This window comes from Heloderma suspectum, chromosome 5, assembly GCF_057233095.1.
Source record: "Heloderma suspectum isolate Gila_16-S chromosome 5, 16-S_ref, whole genome shotgun sequence".
In the NCBI taxonomy this organism is placed as follows: domain Eukaryota; kingdom Metazoa; phylum Chordata; class Lepidosauria; order Squamata; family Helodermatidae; genus Heloderma; species Heloderma suspectum.
In genome coordinates, this window is record NC_139462.1 from 19,459,053 (window position 1) to 19,474,887 (window position 15,835).

General features: G+C 44.8%; 1 protein-coding gene and 1 pseudogene across 1 annotated transcript in view; both read left to right on the top strand.

Moving 5' to 3' along the window:
• The window catches only part of CFAP299 (cilia and flagella associated protein 299), a 404,131-nt gene extending 390,483 nt beyond the window's left edge, over positions 1–13,648 (top strand). Inside the window, exon 6 of the mRNA XM_084855448.1 lies at positions 12,157–13,648. Coding sequence (XP_084711574.1) covers positions 12,157–12,252 — 96 coding nt within the window. The 3' untranslated portion in view covers positions 12,253–13,648. The remainder of the gene's footprint in view (positions 1–12,156) is intronic.
• A 708-nt stretch (positions 13,649–14,356) lies between these two features.
• Positions 14,357–15,259, top strand: LOC146343649 (sulfotransferase 1C1 pseudogene; annotated as a pseudogene).
• Positions 15,260–15,835: the final 576 nt, after the last annotated feature.

Consider the following 15,835-nt stretch of genomic DNA (forward strand, 5'->3'; position numbering starts at 1 on the left):
GGGAGATCTTTTTCCAAATTTATCCCCATCACTTCTGTCTTACCGATGTTTACCTTATGCTCTCCAACGTCAGTGTATATATTAATATAGCTCCACAACTATAATTTGTGACATAGAGTACATCATCATCTGAATATCAGTTTATCTTGTATTCTTGTTCCTGAATTAGTCACTTGTGCTATACCCTTATTTTGTCAAATAAATGTAGGAAATGGTTTTCTCTTTTCACCATTAAATGTCCTCATGCACTCCCTCTTGTGGAAATCTGTCCTCTTCCTAGCCTGGAGAAGTTTAATTTTCCACCAGAGGGAGTGCATGAAGATAATGGCAGAAAGAGAGAAAACCATTTCCTACACCTATTTGCAGCCTCCATCCATAACAGCAGATTTTCCAACCCACAATGCTTCCATTCTAGGTTTCAACTTATTTGCCCTCATCCATCCCAAACCCCCCTGAGACACCTTTCCAGGATTTCCACAGCCTCCCTGGAACTAGCAGCTGGAAAAAAGAGGGAGAGCTATATTTCATCCATATACTGAAAATGCTTTAGTCCAAACCCCTGGTTTAATTTCATGTAGATGTTAAAAAGAATGGGGGACAAGATGGAACATTAAAGCATCCCAAAGGCCAACAGCTATGAGCACCATGTTCCAAGTCTGTCCCTCCAGAAGGGACCAGAGCCACTGTAACCGTGTCCCTCCTAAGCTCAGCCCAGATAGGCATCCTAGAAGGATACCAAGGTAGAAGAAGCTGAAAGGAGTTTTGGCTCTTGATCGAGATATTTTGTTTGTTTTTTACAGTAGGAAAACTTTAAAATTATAAAGCACGGCATAAGCATAAATAATAATCACTTCTCAAAATGAACTTTCAAACAGAATATTCCCCTCCTCTCTCTATATAGATATAGATACATGTTTCAAGACCTCCTTAATCTTTTGTTGTTGTTGTTGTTCAGTCGTTCAGTCGTGTCCGACTCTTCGTGACCCCATGGACCATGGCCTTCCTGTCCTGCGCTCTCTCCTGGAGTGTGCTCAAGTCCATATCCATTGCATCAGTGATGCTATCTAGCCATCTCATCCTCCGCCGTCCCCTTCTCCTTTTGCCTTCAATCTTTCCCAGCATCAGGGTCTTTTCCATGGAATTTTCTCCTCGCATTAGGTGGCCAAAATATTTGAGCTTCAGCTTCAGTATCTGTCCTTCCAATGAGCACTCAAGGTTGATTTCCTTTAGGATGGACTGATTTGACCTCCTTGCAGTCCAGGGGACTCGTAAGAGTCTTCTCCAGCACCACAGTTGGAAAGCATCGATTCTTTGGCATTCAGCCTTCCTTAGAGTCCAGCTCTCACAGCCATACATTACTACTGGGAAAACCATAGCTTTGATTATACGAACCTTTGTCGGCAAGGTGATGTCTCTGCTTCTTACTATGCTGTCTAGGTTTGCCATAGCTTTCCTCCCCAGGAGCAAGCGTCTTTTAATTTCATGGCTACAGTCACCATCTGCAGTGATCTTGGAGCCAAGAAAATAAAATCTGTCACTGCTTCCATTTCTTCCCCTTCTATATGCCAGGAAGTGATGGGGCCAGATGCCATGATCTTCATTTTTTTAATGCTGAGTTTCAAACCAGCTTTTGCACTCTCCTCTTTCACCCTCAACAAGAGGCTCTTTAAATCCTCTTTGCTTTCTGCCATTAGGGTGGTATCGTCTGCGTATCAGAGGTTGTTGATAATTCTCCCGGCAATCTTAGTTCCGACCTGTGATTCATCCAACCCGGCATTTCTCATGATGTACTCTGCATATAAATTAAATAAACAGGGCAACAATATACAGCCTTGTCGTACTCCTTTCCCAATTTTGAACCAGTCGGTTGTTCCATGTCCGGTTCTTACTGTTGCTTCGTGTCCCTCGTACAGGTTTCTCAGGAGACAGGTAAGGTGGTCTGGTACTCCCATCTCTTTAAGAATTTGTCACAGTTTGTTGTGATCCACACAATCAAAGGCTTTAGCGTAGTCAATGAAGCAGAAATAGACGTTTTTCTGGAATTCTCTTGCTTTCTTCATGATCCAGCAAATGTTGGCAATTTGATCTCTAGTTCCTCTGCCTCTTCGAAACCCAGCTTGTACTTCCGGTAGTTCTCAGTTCACATACTGCTGAAGCCTAGCTTGTAGGATTTTGAGCATCACCTTGCTGGCATGTGAAATGAGCGCAATTGTACGGTAGTTTGAGCACTCTTTGGCATTGCCCTTCTTTGGAATTGGAATGTAAACTGACCTTTTCCAGTCTTGTGGCCATTGTTGAGTGTTCCAGATTTGTTGGCATATTGAATGCAGCACTTTAACAGCGTCATCTTTTAAGATTTTAAATAGCTCAGCTGGAAGACTGTCATCTCCGCTAGCTTTGTTGTTAGTAATGCTTCCTAAGGCCCACTTGACTTCACTCTCGAGGATGTCTGGCTCAAGTTCAGTGACCGCACTATCATGGCTATCAGGGACATTCAGATCTTTCCTGTATAGTTCTTCTGTGTATTCTTTCCACCTCTTCTTAATCTCATCCACTTCTGTTAGTCCCTGCCTTCTTCATCCTTTATCATGCCCGTCTTTGCACAAAACTTTCCCTTGAGATCTCCGATTTTCTTGAAGAGATCTCTAGTCTTTCCCATTGTGTTGTTTTCTTCGATTTCTTTGCATTGTTCATTTAAGAAGGCCTTCTTGTCTCTCCTTGCTCTTCTCTGGAAATCTGCATTCAGTTGGGTATATCTTCCCCTTTCTCCCTTGCTTTTCGCTTCCCTTCTTTCCTCAGCTACTTGTAAAGCCTCCTCAGACAGCCACTTGGCTTTCTTGCATTTCTTTTTCTTTGGGGTGGATTGAGTTGCTGCCTCCTGAACAATGTTATGGACCTACATCCATAGTTCCTCAGGCACTCTGTCTATCAGGTCTAATCCCTGAAATCTATTCGTCGCCTCTACTGTATATTCATAAGGGATATGATTTAGGTCATACCTGAATGGTTTAGTGGTTTTCCCTACATTCTTCAATTTAAGACGAAATTTTGCAAGAAGCAGCTCATGATCTGAGCCACAGTCAGCTCCAGATCTTGTTTTTACTGACTGTATAGAGCTTCTCCATCTTTGGCTGCAAAGTACATAATCAATCTGATTTTGATATTGACCATCTGCTGATGTCCATGTGTAGAGTCGCCTCTTGTGCTGTTGGAAAAGAGTGTTTGCTATGATCAGTGTGTTCTCTTGGCAAAACTCTATTAGCCTTTTTCCTGCTTCATTTTGTACAGCAAGGCCATGCTTGCCTGTTATACTGGTGATTTCTTGACTTCCTACTTAAGCATTCCAATCTTTACTTAACATCATATTACTGATATGTCCTATCATAATGTCTCCACCCCACATTTAATTAAAACATTGAGAAGCAGAGCTGTATATTTGGATGTTTTTGCAAAATTAATAAAGGGTATCTAGTTTGTAGTGAATTTATTGTATTTGTTTTTTACATTTATATCCTGCCTTTCTTCTATGTTGGAACTCAGGGCAAGGTATATAGGGTTCTTCCTGGGCACTGACTTGCTTCATCAAGGTTGCTATCCCATGTATCTTCAGTCTGTCAGGTATAGAACCCAAGTTACTCAAAACTAAAGGAGAGGGGAGGGGGAAATAACTCAGATTTCAATTTTCATTTTGGCATAGGTTTAAATTTAGACTCTTATGTATTGATAGGAGAGTATGCAGTGCAAACCATGTCAGAATCATCATTTATTATCTGAACTCAGAAAGTTCAGATAATGAGACGTTAATTTGTTTACAGTTAGTTTGCCATGAGCCTGTATGTGAATTCAGATGACCAGGAGCTTCACCAACATCCAGATAATAGGGGTTCTTGTGCATTGTCACAGAAGGACAATCCATATTTTACTTTTTTATTTCATCTACAAAAGGTACCTGAATTTAAATGGCAGATTCACATGCAGCACCGTCAATTGTAAATGGCGCCTTAACTTTCAATCTATTTTCCCTGCAATGAGAGAAGCAGAGTGGGCCCAGTCCTTTCACAATTGCTGCTTGTGGGTTATTGCTGGAAAATCTGGCCCCTTAAGTGCATGTGTGTCATTCCTAGTTAGCGGCACCTCGTGCGTATCGTGCAGTTTAAGCACGGTCGTGCTGTTTTGTGCCCAGGTTTGAAGAGTTAACTGTGAAGTGGTTTTGCTTTTGAGGGCTTGATTATACAAAGAGGTATCCACAGTATCATTTTTCACATTTATCATTCTAACCAGAAGTCCCTAGCAAGACACTTGACTAGTCAGTCTGAATCAATATGTGAAGCCCTCTTCAGCCCTGCAGTTAACCGGTCCTTCCTATGGGCAGGGCTGTGGCTCAGGGGTAGAGCACCTGCTTGGCATGCAGGAGGTCCCGGGTTCAATCACTGGCATCTGCAGGTAGGCCTGGGAAAGACTCCTGTCTGAAACCCTGGAGATTCACTGCTGCCAGTCAGTGTTGACAATACTGAGCTATACATGGACCTCTTTCTGTCCTTCTCCTCTTCCCCTCGTTCCTCTGGGCCTTTCCATCCTCCAGTCCTAGACCACTTTGCTGATTTGTCTGATCTGTTGCCTTCTTTTCTGGGCATTTTCTTCAGTGGCCCCACACCTCTGGAATAAGTTGCCATCAGGGATCCACTGACCCCCATCATTGCAAAGCAGGTGCTCTCCCACTGAGCCATGGCCCTACCCAGTATTCCTATGTACACCAGTTGCTGGGGAACATGGGTGGGAGGGTGCTGTTGCACTTATGACCTGTTTATGGGTTTCCCATGGGGAGCTGGTTTGCCATTGCACGAACAGAATGCTGGATTAGATGGACCCTTGGTCTGATCCAGCATGGCTGTTACGTTTTAATGCCCCTCATGCATGTTGTTATAGTACTGTTCTGACAGGCACATTTTCTTTACAACATGTTCAAGGACCAGAAATTATTATAGCACAGCTATCATCCGTATTCTAGCATATTAAGTAATTTGTTGGGAATATTGCAACCTTGCCTGCAAGTTACAGGAAGGGGGCAGTGTTGCATTTAGTTAGTTAATTCATGGGCATAGCTAGCCTTAGAATCTCTATAGTCTACAGTGTGGTTCCTCCTTCCTCCTCCCTCCCTCCATCCATTGCTGGGAGCACATGGCTTGCTCTCTCGCTCCTTCCTCTGTAAAGGAATACAAAATGGACTGAAAAAACTCTCTTGAAACCTTATGGTGTGCCTGCATTTGTATGTGCAAGAATACTTGTGAGTAAAGCTGTTTTCTTTCTTCACTAAAGTAGTCTCTTTTTTAGCCTTTTTCATGCATGTGGGACTGGTAAATGCTTATCCTGTTCTGCCTTTTTGTTTTTCTCTGCTTACTGCCTTTTTAACAGGAGGGAGCAATACCAAATAATCCCATCATAATTGTGCTGGTGGTAAAGTAGCCTCTGGCAGTGATTGGCTGATGCTACAGAGAGGTGGGGCAGGCAGGAGGCTCTAGGAAAGGAAGGAAGAATTAGGAGCAAGCTTCAGCCCTACAATTATTTATATATTTAAAATATGTATAGGCCAGCTTTCAGGGCAGGGGCCCTCCCAAGGCCACGTACAACATTGAAATGTACATAGTAAAATTCATAACAAAAAAAAGATGCAATAATAAAAGCAGCAAAAGTTCAAAAAAACAAGCATCAGCGTAAGACAGAGCCTACAGCACAATTACAGCTTTAACCCAGTCTAATAAAACACAACTGGGGGAAGGCCAGACTAAAGCAGTATGTCTTCAGGGCCTTCTTAAAAGCGTCTGATATTGGAGGTAGCATGTAGCCATCTCCTCCAGGAATGTGTCCAATTCCCTTTTAAAGCCATCCAAATTGGTGGCCATCACTACATCTTGTGGTAGTGCATTCCAGAATAAGTCACATTTGGCATACTGAAAGGTAAAGTTATCACTGAACTCAGGTCTGATCAATTGGACAGCCGCTTCTAACTCAGAGGGGGCTTCAGATGGTAGACCTGCTGAATGCCTCTCACCGGTGAGTGCCCTTTGCCCACAGCTGACCTTGGTCGTGGTAGCCAGTTCTTAGGCTCCCTCTCTGGAATCAAACCCTGATTCTGTTACTCTTGGTCACCATGGTCGGCTCAGGAGGTACTGTCACAAATTGACAGGGCAGCCTGGGTCAGGAGTGAATCATTTGCAGGCCTGCTGCCTGAGAAATGACCGCTTCCAAGGAAGGCACCAGGTTTGCCAGTTAGCTGCTCCAAAATCTGCCTGTTCTCATGACGCTGGATAGCCCCAGGCCGATTGCATGCCCCTGATCACGTGACAGCGACAGTGCATTTGAAGGTTTGCCCTGTCATCTGCTTTGCATCCCAGCTCTGGTGAGAAGGACTCCTGGCAGCCTGTGAGAGGCTCTCTCTTGCTCTGCACTTTGGATGAGGAAAGGACCAGCAGGTGTTTCTCCCTCTTTTTCCTTTCCTCTTCCAAGCTTCCATGCAAGCAAGGCAAGACTCTTGCCTCTCCCTCAATCGCTCTGTGTTTGCTAGTGGGCTGGAGGAATTGCTAGGAGAGGACAAACAGAGGTTTGACTAGCAAGCCAAGCTGAGATTTGGGAGCCTTGCCTAGAGCAACGAAAGCTGAGCAGAATGTGTTGCAAGATGCAAACCTCGGGACTCTGCCTAGAGCTTGGGGGTGGCATGCAAAAAAACCCCAACAACCCTTCATCCCATGCTTGGCGGCAGCGACATGCAATCTCTGCACCACGGGCAGGAAGCTGGCACGCTCAGGTTTTCAAGTGGTTTCCCAGGAGTTACTGTGTGCTGGGTGGCCATGTGAACCAACCGTAAATCAGGATGAAACGGGTTCCAGCAGCTGGCATTATCAGTAAGGCTTTTTCTAGGAGGAAGAGGAAACTTTCGGAGTCTTGAACGAAGTAAGTGTAAAGCAGCCTTCTCCGACCCGGTGCCTTCTAGGTGTGTTGGACCACAACTCCCAGAATCCCCCAGCCAGCATAGTTGTAGTCCCAACATACCTGGAGGGCACCAGGTTGAAGAAGGAAGGCTGGTGTAAAGAGTAGCAACAATCACACAAGCAACTGCATCATCAGGCACCCATTTGCCAGCGTCCCACTTTCTCTCTTTTAATTGCCAGCTGTTCTTATCACCTGGGTCCTGAGCCCCTCTGCAGGGAGAAAAAAAGGAGCAGGAGGAGGGAGGGCAGATTTTGACATGTCGCCTGTTGTAGCCTTCCAGGTGGTTCCTGCATCCTCTGGAGTTCCGCTTGGATTTGCTGAAAGCATGCCTGTGGGGCTGTTTCCCGTGTCATATTTTGCACTCAAGCCTGGATGTGCAGCATCAAAGCACATGTGGGGCTTGTGTCAGTTGAGCAACCTCAGCTAAAGCAGCTCTTGAGCAGAGATTAAGGATGGGAAGAGAAGTGGCTCGAATGCTGATCAGCACAATCGGGGGACGGCACATGGAACTGGGTTTGGCCCTCAGATTGAAAGACGTTCAGCCTTCCTGCTGCTCCACATAGAAAGCTGTTCTTGTGAACGTGTCCCCTGCCATACCTGATGTTTTTTGCCATGCTAATGCTGCCCTTCTTTTGTCCTCACATGGTGAAAATCAAGCACATTGCCCCACGCAGCAGCATCTGCGCAAGCTATGTTTTTGAGTCGCTATAGGGCAGGGAGATGGAACCTCTTTCAGCCTGAGGGCCAGATTCTGTTTTTGAGGTGCTCTCAGAGGCCACATTGCCGGAGAGGATGGTGCCAAACATACCAGAAATACCAGCATATTTTAGCTTCAAGTTCTTACAATAACGAAGCCTTAGGAGAGGCATGTCAACTTTTTAGAATGGGCAGGGGGAGGCACAAAAAATGGAAGGCACCAGATGATGGGTAGTTGGGGAGAGGAGTGTGGTCTTCTGGGGAACCCTGGAGGCCCAGATTTGGACTGGATTTGGCCCCTGGGCCTGAGATTCTGCACTCCTGCTATAGAGTTGTTGGCTGCCTGTGTCGACCAAGTTGCCAAGGCAAGAGTCAGTAGAGGAGAGGTGGATTGTTTAAAAAGCTGGCTTCAGGAGGATAAACTCGATGAGCATGTACTTCTTGCTTCCTAAAGATTTAAACACTATTTGAGAAGGGTTTTTAATGTGTTGTTTTTAAAAAATATACAACCCATCTATTTTCAGCTGGTGAAGGCAATTCATTCAAGAAGGGGAAGAACTAAAATGACACCATGGTTAGGTTTTTTAATTATGATTTATTTTTAGAAAAATGTATGTTTAAAAATTAAATGCATTTGATATGTAAGCAAAACAAAAGTGCTAAACACATGCACTGTTCTCTGATTTAGAGCCAGAACTAAAGGTTGCTTATATTGGCCATGATCCAGCCAAGTGTAAACCCAATCTTGTGCAGCCCTGTCTTAAGCATTGACACCAACGGGAGCTGGTTTTCTGTCACTAATTGCAGCATGTGGGACTGTTTTTTGTCAGGATCGTGGCAGTGAAAGGAAGGGTTAAGCCAACCCTCCGTGCCCTCTGCAGTTCCATTTCAAAATGGACCCTCCCTGTGCACACACTTGCTGTTAGAATTGGGGCAAAAAAAATTCCCAATTTCAAGTATAATCTGATGGGTCTGAGCTTGATGAAGTGGACAGCTTGATGAAAATGTCAACCCAGTATGCAGCTGCTGTAAAAAAAAGAAAAGAAAAAAGGTGAATTCCATGTTAGGCATAATTAGGAAAGAAATTGAGAATAAAACTGCCAATATCATACTGCTCTTATACAAATCTAGGGTGCGACCACACTTAGAATATTGTGTCACCACACCTAAAAAAAAAATATTGCAGAATTGGAAAAAGGGCAACCAAAATCGTCAAGGGGCTGGAGCAACTCCCCTATGATGAAAGGTTACAGCAGCTGGGATTGTTTAGCTGGTGGGGGGAGAGTGAGTAAGGGGGGATATGTTACAGGTGTACAAAATTATGCATGATGTGGAGAAAGTGGAGAGGGAGACATTTTTCTCCCTCTCACATATACTAGAACCTGGGGTCATCCCATAAAGCTGATTGGTGGGAGATTCAGGACAGATCAAAGGAAGTTCTTCTTCACACAGCGCATAGTTAAAACTATGGAATTCACTACCACAGGAAGTAGTGATGGCCATCCATTTGGATGGCTTTAAAAGGGGATTGGACAAATACCTGGAGAAGAACGCTGTCCATGGTTATTAGTCCTGATGGCTCTATGCTACCTCCAGTATCAGAGGCAATATGCCTATGTACACCAGTTGCTGGGGAACATGGGCAGGAGGATGCTGTTACACTCATGTCCTGCTTGTGGGTTTCCCGTGGGCAGCTGGTTGGCCACTCTGTGAACAGAATGCTGGACTAGATGGACCCTTGGTCTGATCCAGCATGGCTCTTCTTATGTTCTTAATTTTTAAAAGTTCACACACTGCTGCAGCCGATGCATTTAATGTCACCTGTGGTTAGGCCCTAATAGTTAAGCCAGCGTAAGTATTGGTAAGGTTATATTTTATCCCATCCTTTCTCCCCCTACATTATTTTATCCTCACAAGAAACATAGGACATAGGAAGTTGCCTTATACAGGTCAGACTATGAGTCCAACTAACCCTGTATTGTCTATCCTGAGCGGGAGTGGGCAGTGGAGGGAAAATAAGCCATGGTGCCTGTTGTGAGCTGCCTAAATAACATAATTAGCTCACGTGCCAATCATGACCCACCTAATTAGCATAATTACTCTAACCGAGCATTGGTTGTTGTGCTGTCTGAACCCGGCAAGGGAGTGTGACTGAGGTGGTTTACACACATACACACGCACACCCCAAAACTCTAGAACAAGCCAAAAGCATGTGTACCCAGTCAATGGTTCTCCAGGGTAGCAAGTGGATGACTGGGTTCACACAACATGTTACCCACACTCAGTGATTGAGTGTGAGTTGTTGTTGAACTGTGGGTTGTTTGACGAACCGTGGGTTAGCATGTTGTCTGAACCCAGAACATTTTCTCCAGGGTGGCTTGTTAACCATGCAGCGTGGCTTATTTTTCTCGAACAAGCCACCTTCAGAACTCATGGTTTGTTGTTGAATTGTTCAGGGTGGTTAACAAGCCACCCTGTGAAAAATGTCCTGAGTTCAGACAACATGCTAACCCACAGTTCAACAAACAACCCATGGTTCAACAACAACCCACGCTCACCCACTGACTATGGGTTAGTGTGTTCTGTGAACAGCCCTGATCATGTTTTCCATTACTTGCTATCTGGTCTGTTCAACTGGAGCTGCTGGGGATTGAACCTGAGGCTTCTGCAGGCAAATCATGTGTTCTACCATGAGCTATGGTTCTCCCTAACAGAGGAGGTAGTTCGAGAGACTGACTGACCCAAGGTCACCCAGTAAAGTTCATGCACAGGATTTTGGACCTTTCCCCGCTCTCCTGCAAGGAAACCAATTGGCAATTGGGAGAGATTCGATCAAAGCTAAGCATTATAAGTGCCTCTGATTTCCACTGGAGAGAGCTATGCAAACATCTAAATTTCCCATTGAAGTAAATGGGACTTAAAATTTTGAACTTTGGTTGAATCATACCCATTTGTCAATTGTTTCTTTGCTGTCTTGCCAGAGAGCAGGAGTGGTCTATTCCCTTATGAACAATGGGCCTCTGTTGTGATATGAGGGTGTCCATCTGTTCTTCATTGCCCCTTTAAAACTGTTGTATCTGAAGTCCTTGGACTATAGATTGAATATGGCAAACACGCCCATGCTTTGGTTCCTCTCAAAACCAACGTAGAGTAAGCCGGGCAGTAATTTGTTTAGGTTTGCAGAGAGCAGCTCTCGGATCAGGGTTTCTTTGAAGTGCTTCCCACGAAAGATGGTTGCATATGAATAGCAACGGTACAAAATATCAAATTATACACATTTTAAAATGAGTGCATTGGTTTGCGAGACATTTAAAAATGCATACCTAAAAAAAGTGTATTTGGTTGCATTCAAAGTGGGTCACTAGTCTAACTTCCTGCAGCTGTAGAACATCTGTAACAAATAAGCAGATACCCTATTGCTGCATGAAATATATACTTTAAGCATTGAGAACCAAATCAAGCACAGAGGGGGTCTGAGCTCTTTAAAGCCAGACTTCATCGCACTGCTGGCCTCCTTGCGTTGTGTGTGACAACTGCTTGCCGAGATCAATATCAATGAAAAGATCCAACATCAGTGCCTCCATTGGTGTACATAAGGGAGAGGCTACATCCCAGCCCCAGCCCCAAGGTCAGTGGGTAAAGAATCATCACCCACCAAGGACCTTTGGGATAATGGGGGTTCTTCCAGGGGAGGACAAATATTTGCCCCTCGGTGGTTTTGGTGGGCACTGCCTTTCTTTTCCCCATGCAATCCAATGGAAACATCAAACGGGGGGAAATTATTTTAAATATGGCTACCCCAGTGAATTGACCCTCCCGACATGGCTGTGTCATGCCCACTCTTGTGTATGGAACACAGCAGGATGTACATACACGTGCACACATGCACACAATGTGCAGTGCTCCTGAATTGTGGAAAGTCTGTTGTATTTCCACTTGTAGCTGACAGCAGAAAAAAAGAATGGTCGGAAAGCTCTAGGAGCTTCTCACCTAGTACTCATATAAAGGGTGGGTTACCCATTCAGCTTTCCAGCCATCATGCACCCAGAAGCTATCATTGATCACACTTTGCTTCTGGCTAGGAATTCCATACAGATTAGACCAGCTTTTCTCAACGTGGTGCCCTCCAGATGTTTTGGGCTTCCAACTCCAATCTGCCCCAGTCAGCATGGCTAATATTCAAGAATTTGGAGAGTTGTAGTCCAAATCATCTGGAGGGCACCAAGCTGAGGAAGGCCGGATTAGCCCCTTTCACAAGACTGAGCTCTGCAGATGGATCTTACTGCCGGATGAGGGCTAAGGTCAGTGTCTTGTGCAGTAAATGTCATGTGAATCAGCAGTAATACAGTGACAACTTAACCTGACAGGATCTCAGGCCACACAGGTTGCAATGACATGAGCTGGAAATGGGTTTGATTTGAGTTTCTTTTCCCCTCTTCAATTGTCTGGTGACCTCCAATATTCTATTCTCAGGTTTATCCAGGGGACAACACGACACGGACTCCAGTCGAAACAGACCTCTACCTGCAAGTGGTTATCTATGACCATGTCCTCAGAAGAAAGCTCTAACCATCATTTCTCTCATGAAACAAATGCACCAGAAGTGTTTAATGTGTGTGATAGGAGTGAAGTGAGGATGTCGCTTTCCATGGACCAAATTGGCAGAGGCACTTTAGGCCTCAAGTGGCATGATCCCCAGAGAACACTTCCCTGTGCCTATTCATTAAAGAGTTTGTCCCTCTTCCTTCCCTGTAAGCATAAGAGTGCCTTAAATCATTTTATAAACCTAACATGCAAAGCACCTTTAGAAATGAGTGTGAACTCAATCAAGGCGAGACGTGTACTTCTAATTACTTTTTAAACTCCACATTTAGGGCTTTGTAGATGCCATTGGAAGGAAGAGGGATGTCAGGAGCACCCTAGCTGCCTCTTACAGTCCCCTCCAATAGCCAACTCAGGACACAGACGACGAGGATTATTTCCAAGGCTTTATTCCTTTATTACTTTATTACTTAATGACTCTTACAGATACTAATCACTAGCGACTAAGCAAGGAACTGCACTGGGGTAGATAGCAGAGTAGCCTAAGCTCCAGGTAAGGCAGTTGGTCCCCATTTGAAGGAGAAGCGCGGGAAGACTCTGAACTTATGAGCTAGGGAGAGATCCTCCCTCTTTCCCTTGGGTCCTCGGGACGCGACTGTTGCTTGCGCGCCAAACAAGTGCTACGCCTCCTTTCCACGCCCTCCATCTGTCGTCGCTCCCTGCATCTGCGCCAAGCATCCAGCAAGCCCCCCTCCAGTGCTCTCTCGCTGCCAGGGTCACTATCTATCCCAGGAATGCTGGCAGGAGGAATCTCTGCCAGCTGCTGTGCTTGTGAGAGATGAGCAAGCTGCTGTCCCATGGATTGCTGTTCCTCCTCAGAATCAGAACTGCTCTGGGGCTCTATGGGCTCAGTTTCCACCCTGATAAGGGAGGGGATCATGCACCCTAGAAATGTATGTAGACTTTCGGGGATGTTACTCCTGGCAATATAGCGAATATGTGTAAATCAGAACAGTAGGTGGCAAAACTTAATTGGCTTCTGCTGTCTTCATGTCAATTCCCTATTCTCCTAGATTTCACTGCAGCTTCCTCTCCTGCAAGATATTAAGATATGTTTTGCAAAATAGAGCTGCTACATATATTTGTTGTTGTTGTTCAGTCGTTCAGTCATGTCCGACTCTTCGTGACCCCATGGACCATAGCACGCCAGGCCTTCCTGTCCTGCGTTCTCTCCCGGAGCATGCTCAAGTCCATATTCATTGCAGCTACATATATAAGATGTTATAACATGGCTTATTTACAGTCTGTTTTATTACTAAGTGCTGTAGGGCTTGCAAACTTGAAGAATACATAGCATAAAAAGAACACAATAGAAAATGGTGTAAAATGTATATTAGCAACACTATAAAAAGATGGAAATGTTTAAAAACAATGGTTTGGATTGGGGCATTCTGGGAAATTAAAATGGCAGCCAGCTGCTGCTGCCGCCACCAGAGCCCACTGATTTAGAAGGGAGCCAACTGTATGGCATGTTGGCCACTCATCTCTGGAGCCAGCCCTGAATGTATACTCTACATTTTCTCAGAGGCACTCTTTGTTATTACTCGCTGTTATCTCTTTGTGATTATTTCACAGCATTCCCAGAGCTGAGCCAAGGCAGGGTTGGAATTCTGGTGAGCCTCGGCTCAGGTTAAATCTCTGCTTTAATTCCCTTTTGGAATTCTTCCTGGCCTGGGAGGTTGAAGATCTTTAGTAGTTCAGAGAAAACTCTGGGTGGGTTCTGGATTTCCTGTGAGGGCAACTGAGGCCTTTTAGGCTGTAGGTGGATGCCAAATTTCAGATTCCTTTTGAGAAAATCTCGATAACAACTAGGCTTCCATACGATGGCCCAGGCTGAAATGACAAAATCAAAGCTTGTTTCTTGGTGTTGAATTTTCCTGAATGAGGCGATCAGATTGTGGTGACTGCCCTTGACTTTGCATAAATGAGGCTGTGAAGCAACCACTGTGTCTGGAAACAGAAACAAAAAGCCTTCCTATTAGAGAATCACTTTGGAGGGTACCTCAGGGGACACTGCCTCCTTTGAGAAGGATCACACGACCCTCACAGCTCAGCCTCGAAGAGGAGCACCATGGCTAGCCAAATGGGTTACAACAGAGCCCTACAGAAATACCAGGAGGTCTGTCATAGGTAAGTTGGTCCATGGGATCTCCCTGGTGGAACCCATCGCTCAACAACGGGCTCTGAAAACTTCCAAGTGCTACCAGATGACCAGGTCATCTTGACCTCTCCCAAAGCAGATGCCACATGGAAGCAAGAGATTGTCGATCTGGTCCTTTCCAGTGGTGATGTGGAAAAAGCTCAGCAAGCCCCAGTAAATGTTCAGATGCTGTTTTTTGAAATCTGCTCTCCACCCCCCTGTGCCTTCAGGGGCTTGATAAGCTGGAGAATGTGCCATCTCCTTTTGTGATCAAAATCCACCTCCCCTACCAGCTTGTTCCTAAAAGCTTTTGGAAAAAGAACTGCAAAATGATCTATGTCACTCAGAATGACAAGGACAACCTGGTCTCCTATTTCTTCTTTCACCAGATGAACTTGATGCTGCCAGACCTGGGGTCGTGGGATGGCTACATTAAGAAATTCAGGGAGGGCAGATTTCCCTGGAGTTCTTGATATGACCACATCCAGTGTTACTGGGATGAGAAAGGAAACTACCACATGCTGTATCTCTTCTGTAAAGACATGAAAGAGGACTTGGCCCATGAGATCTGCCATGTGAAGGATTTCCAGGAGGTTGACCTGCCTGAGGACATTGTTCAGAAGATTGTCCATCACGTGATGGTTATGAAAGACAACCCAATGGGAAATTATGACGCTTTCCCCAGTCTCCTCTTTGACAGAACAAAAACATGTTTATGAAGAAAGGTGAAGTTGGCTACTGAAATAATTATTTCATGGTAGCTCAAAGGGAGGCGTTTGATTAAGATACCAGAGCACAATGGAAGGAACAACCTTGCACTTCCAGAATGAATGACTCAGAAATTTATTCCTCTTCTGAGTTTTATCTGTCAAGGAGCAAAACGTTTTCCCTCACACTGCACTTTTGTTATAATAAATGTGGCTACTACTATGCGAAACAACAATTGGCTCCAAATGGTAGTTCCCCTGGAACTGCAGAAGCAAAGGGATGGAACACTCTGTCCCCAAACCATTGGCCTAAGGAACTAGGGATGGGCAAACAAGCAATGTTCAAAATCGCCAGGATTCTCCGAATAGCATATTGCCACTCATCTCATGACCAGCTCCCGTTTGCATTTGTGATTGCTGCTCACTTTGTGCAGATGAGAAACTTGTGCAAATTGAGCCACAATTGAACAGGAGATTTGTGCAAGTTTCCCCACATTTGCAAGAATTTCCTAATTTACGCAACTTTCCTCCATAGACTAAAGCAGGGCTGATTCAGTCAATGGAGGAAATTTGCGCAAATCAAACTGGGAATTGGGAACGAAATGAACACGAGCACATTTTTTTTAACATTTATGAAGTTTTTCGGGCACATGCTTGTACTCACTGTCACATTCAGAGCCTCAAACAGGGCATGCTCACATAT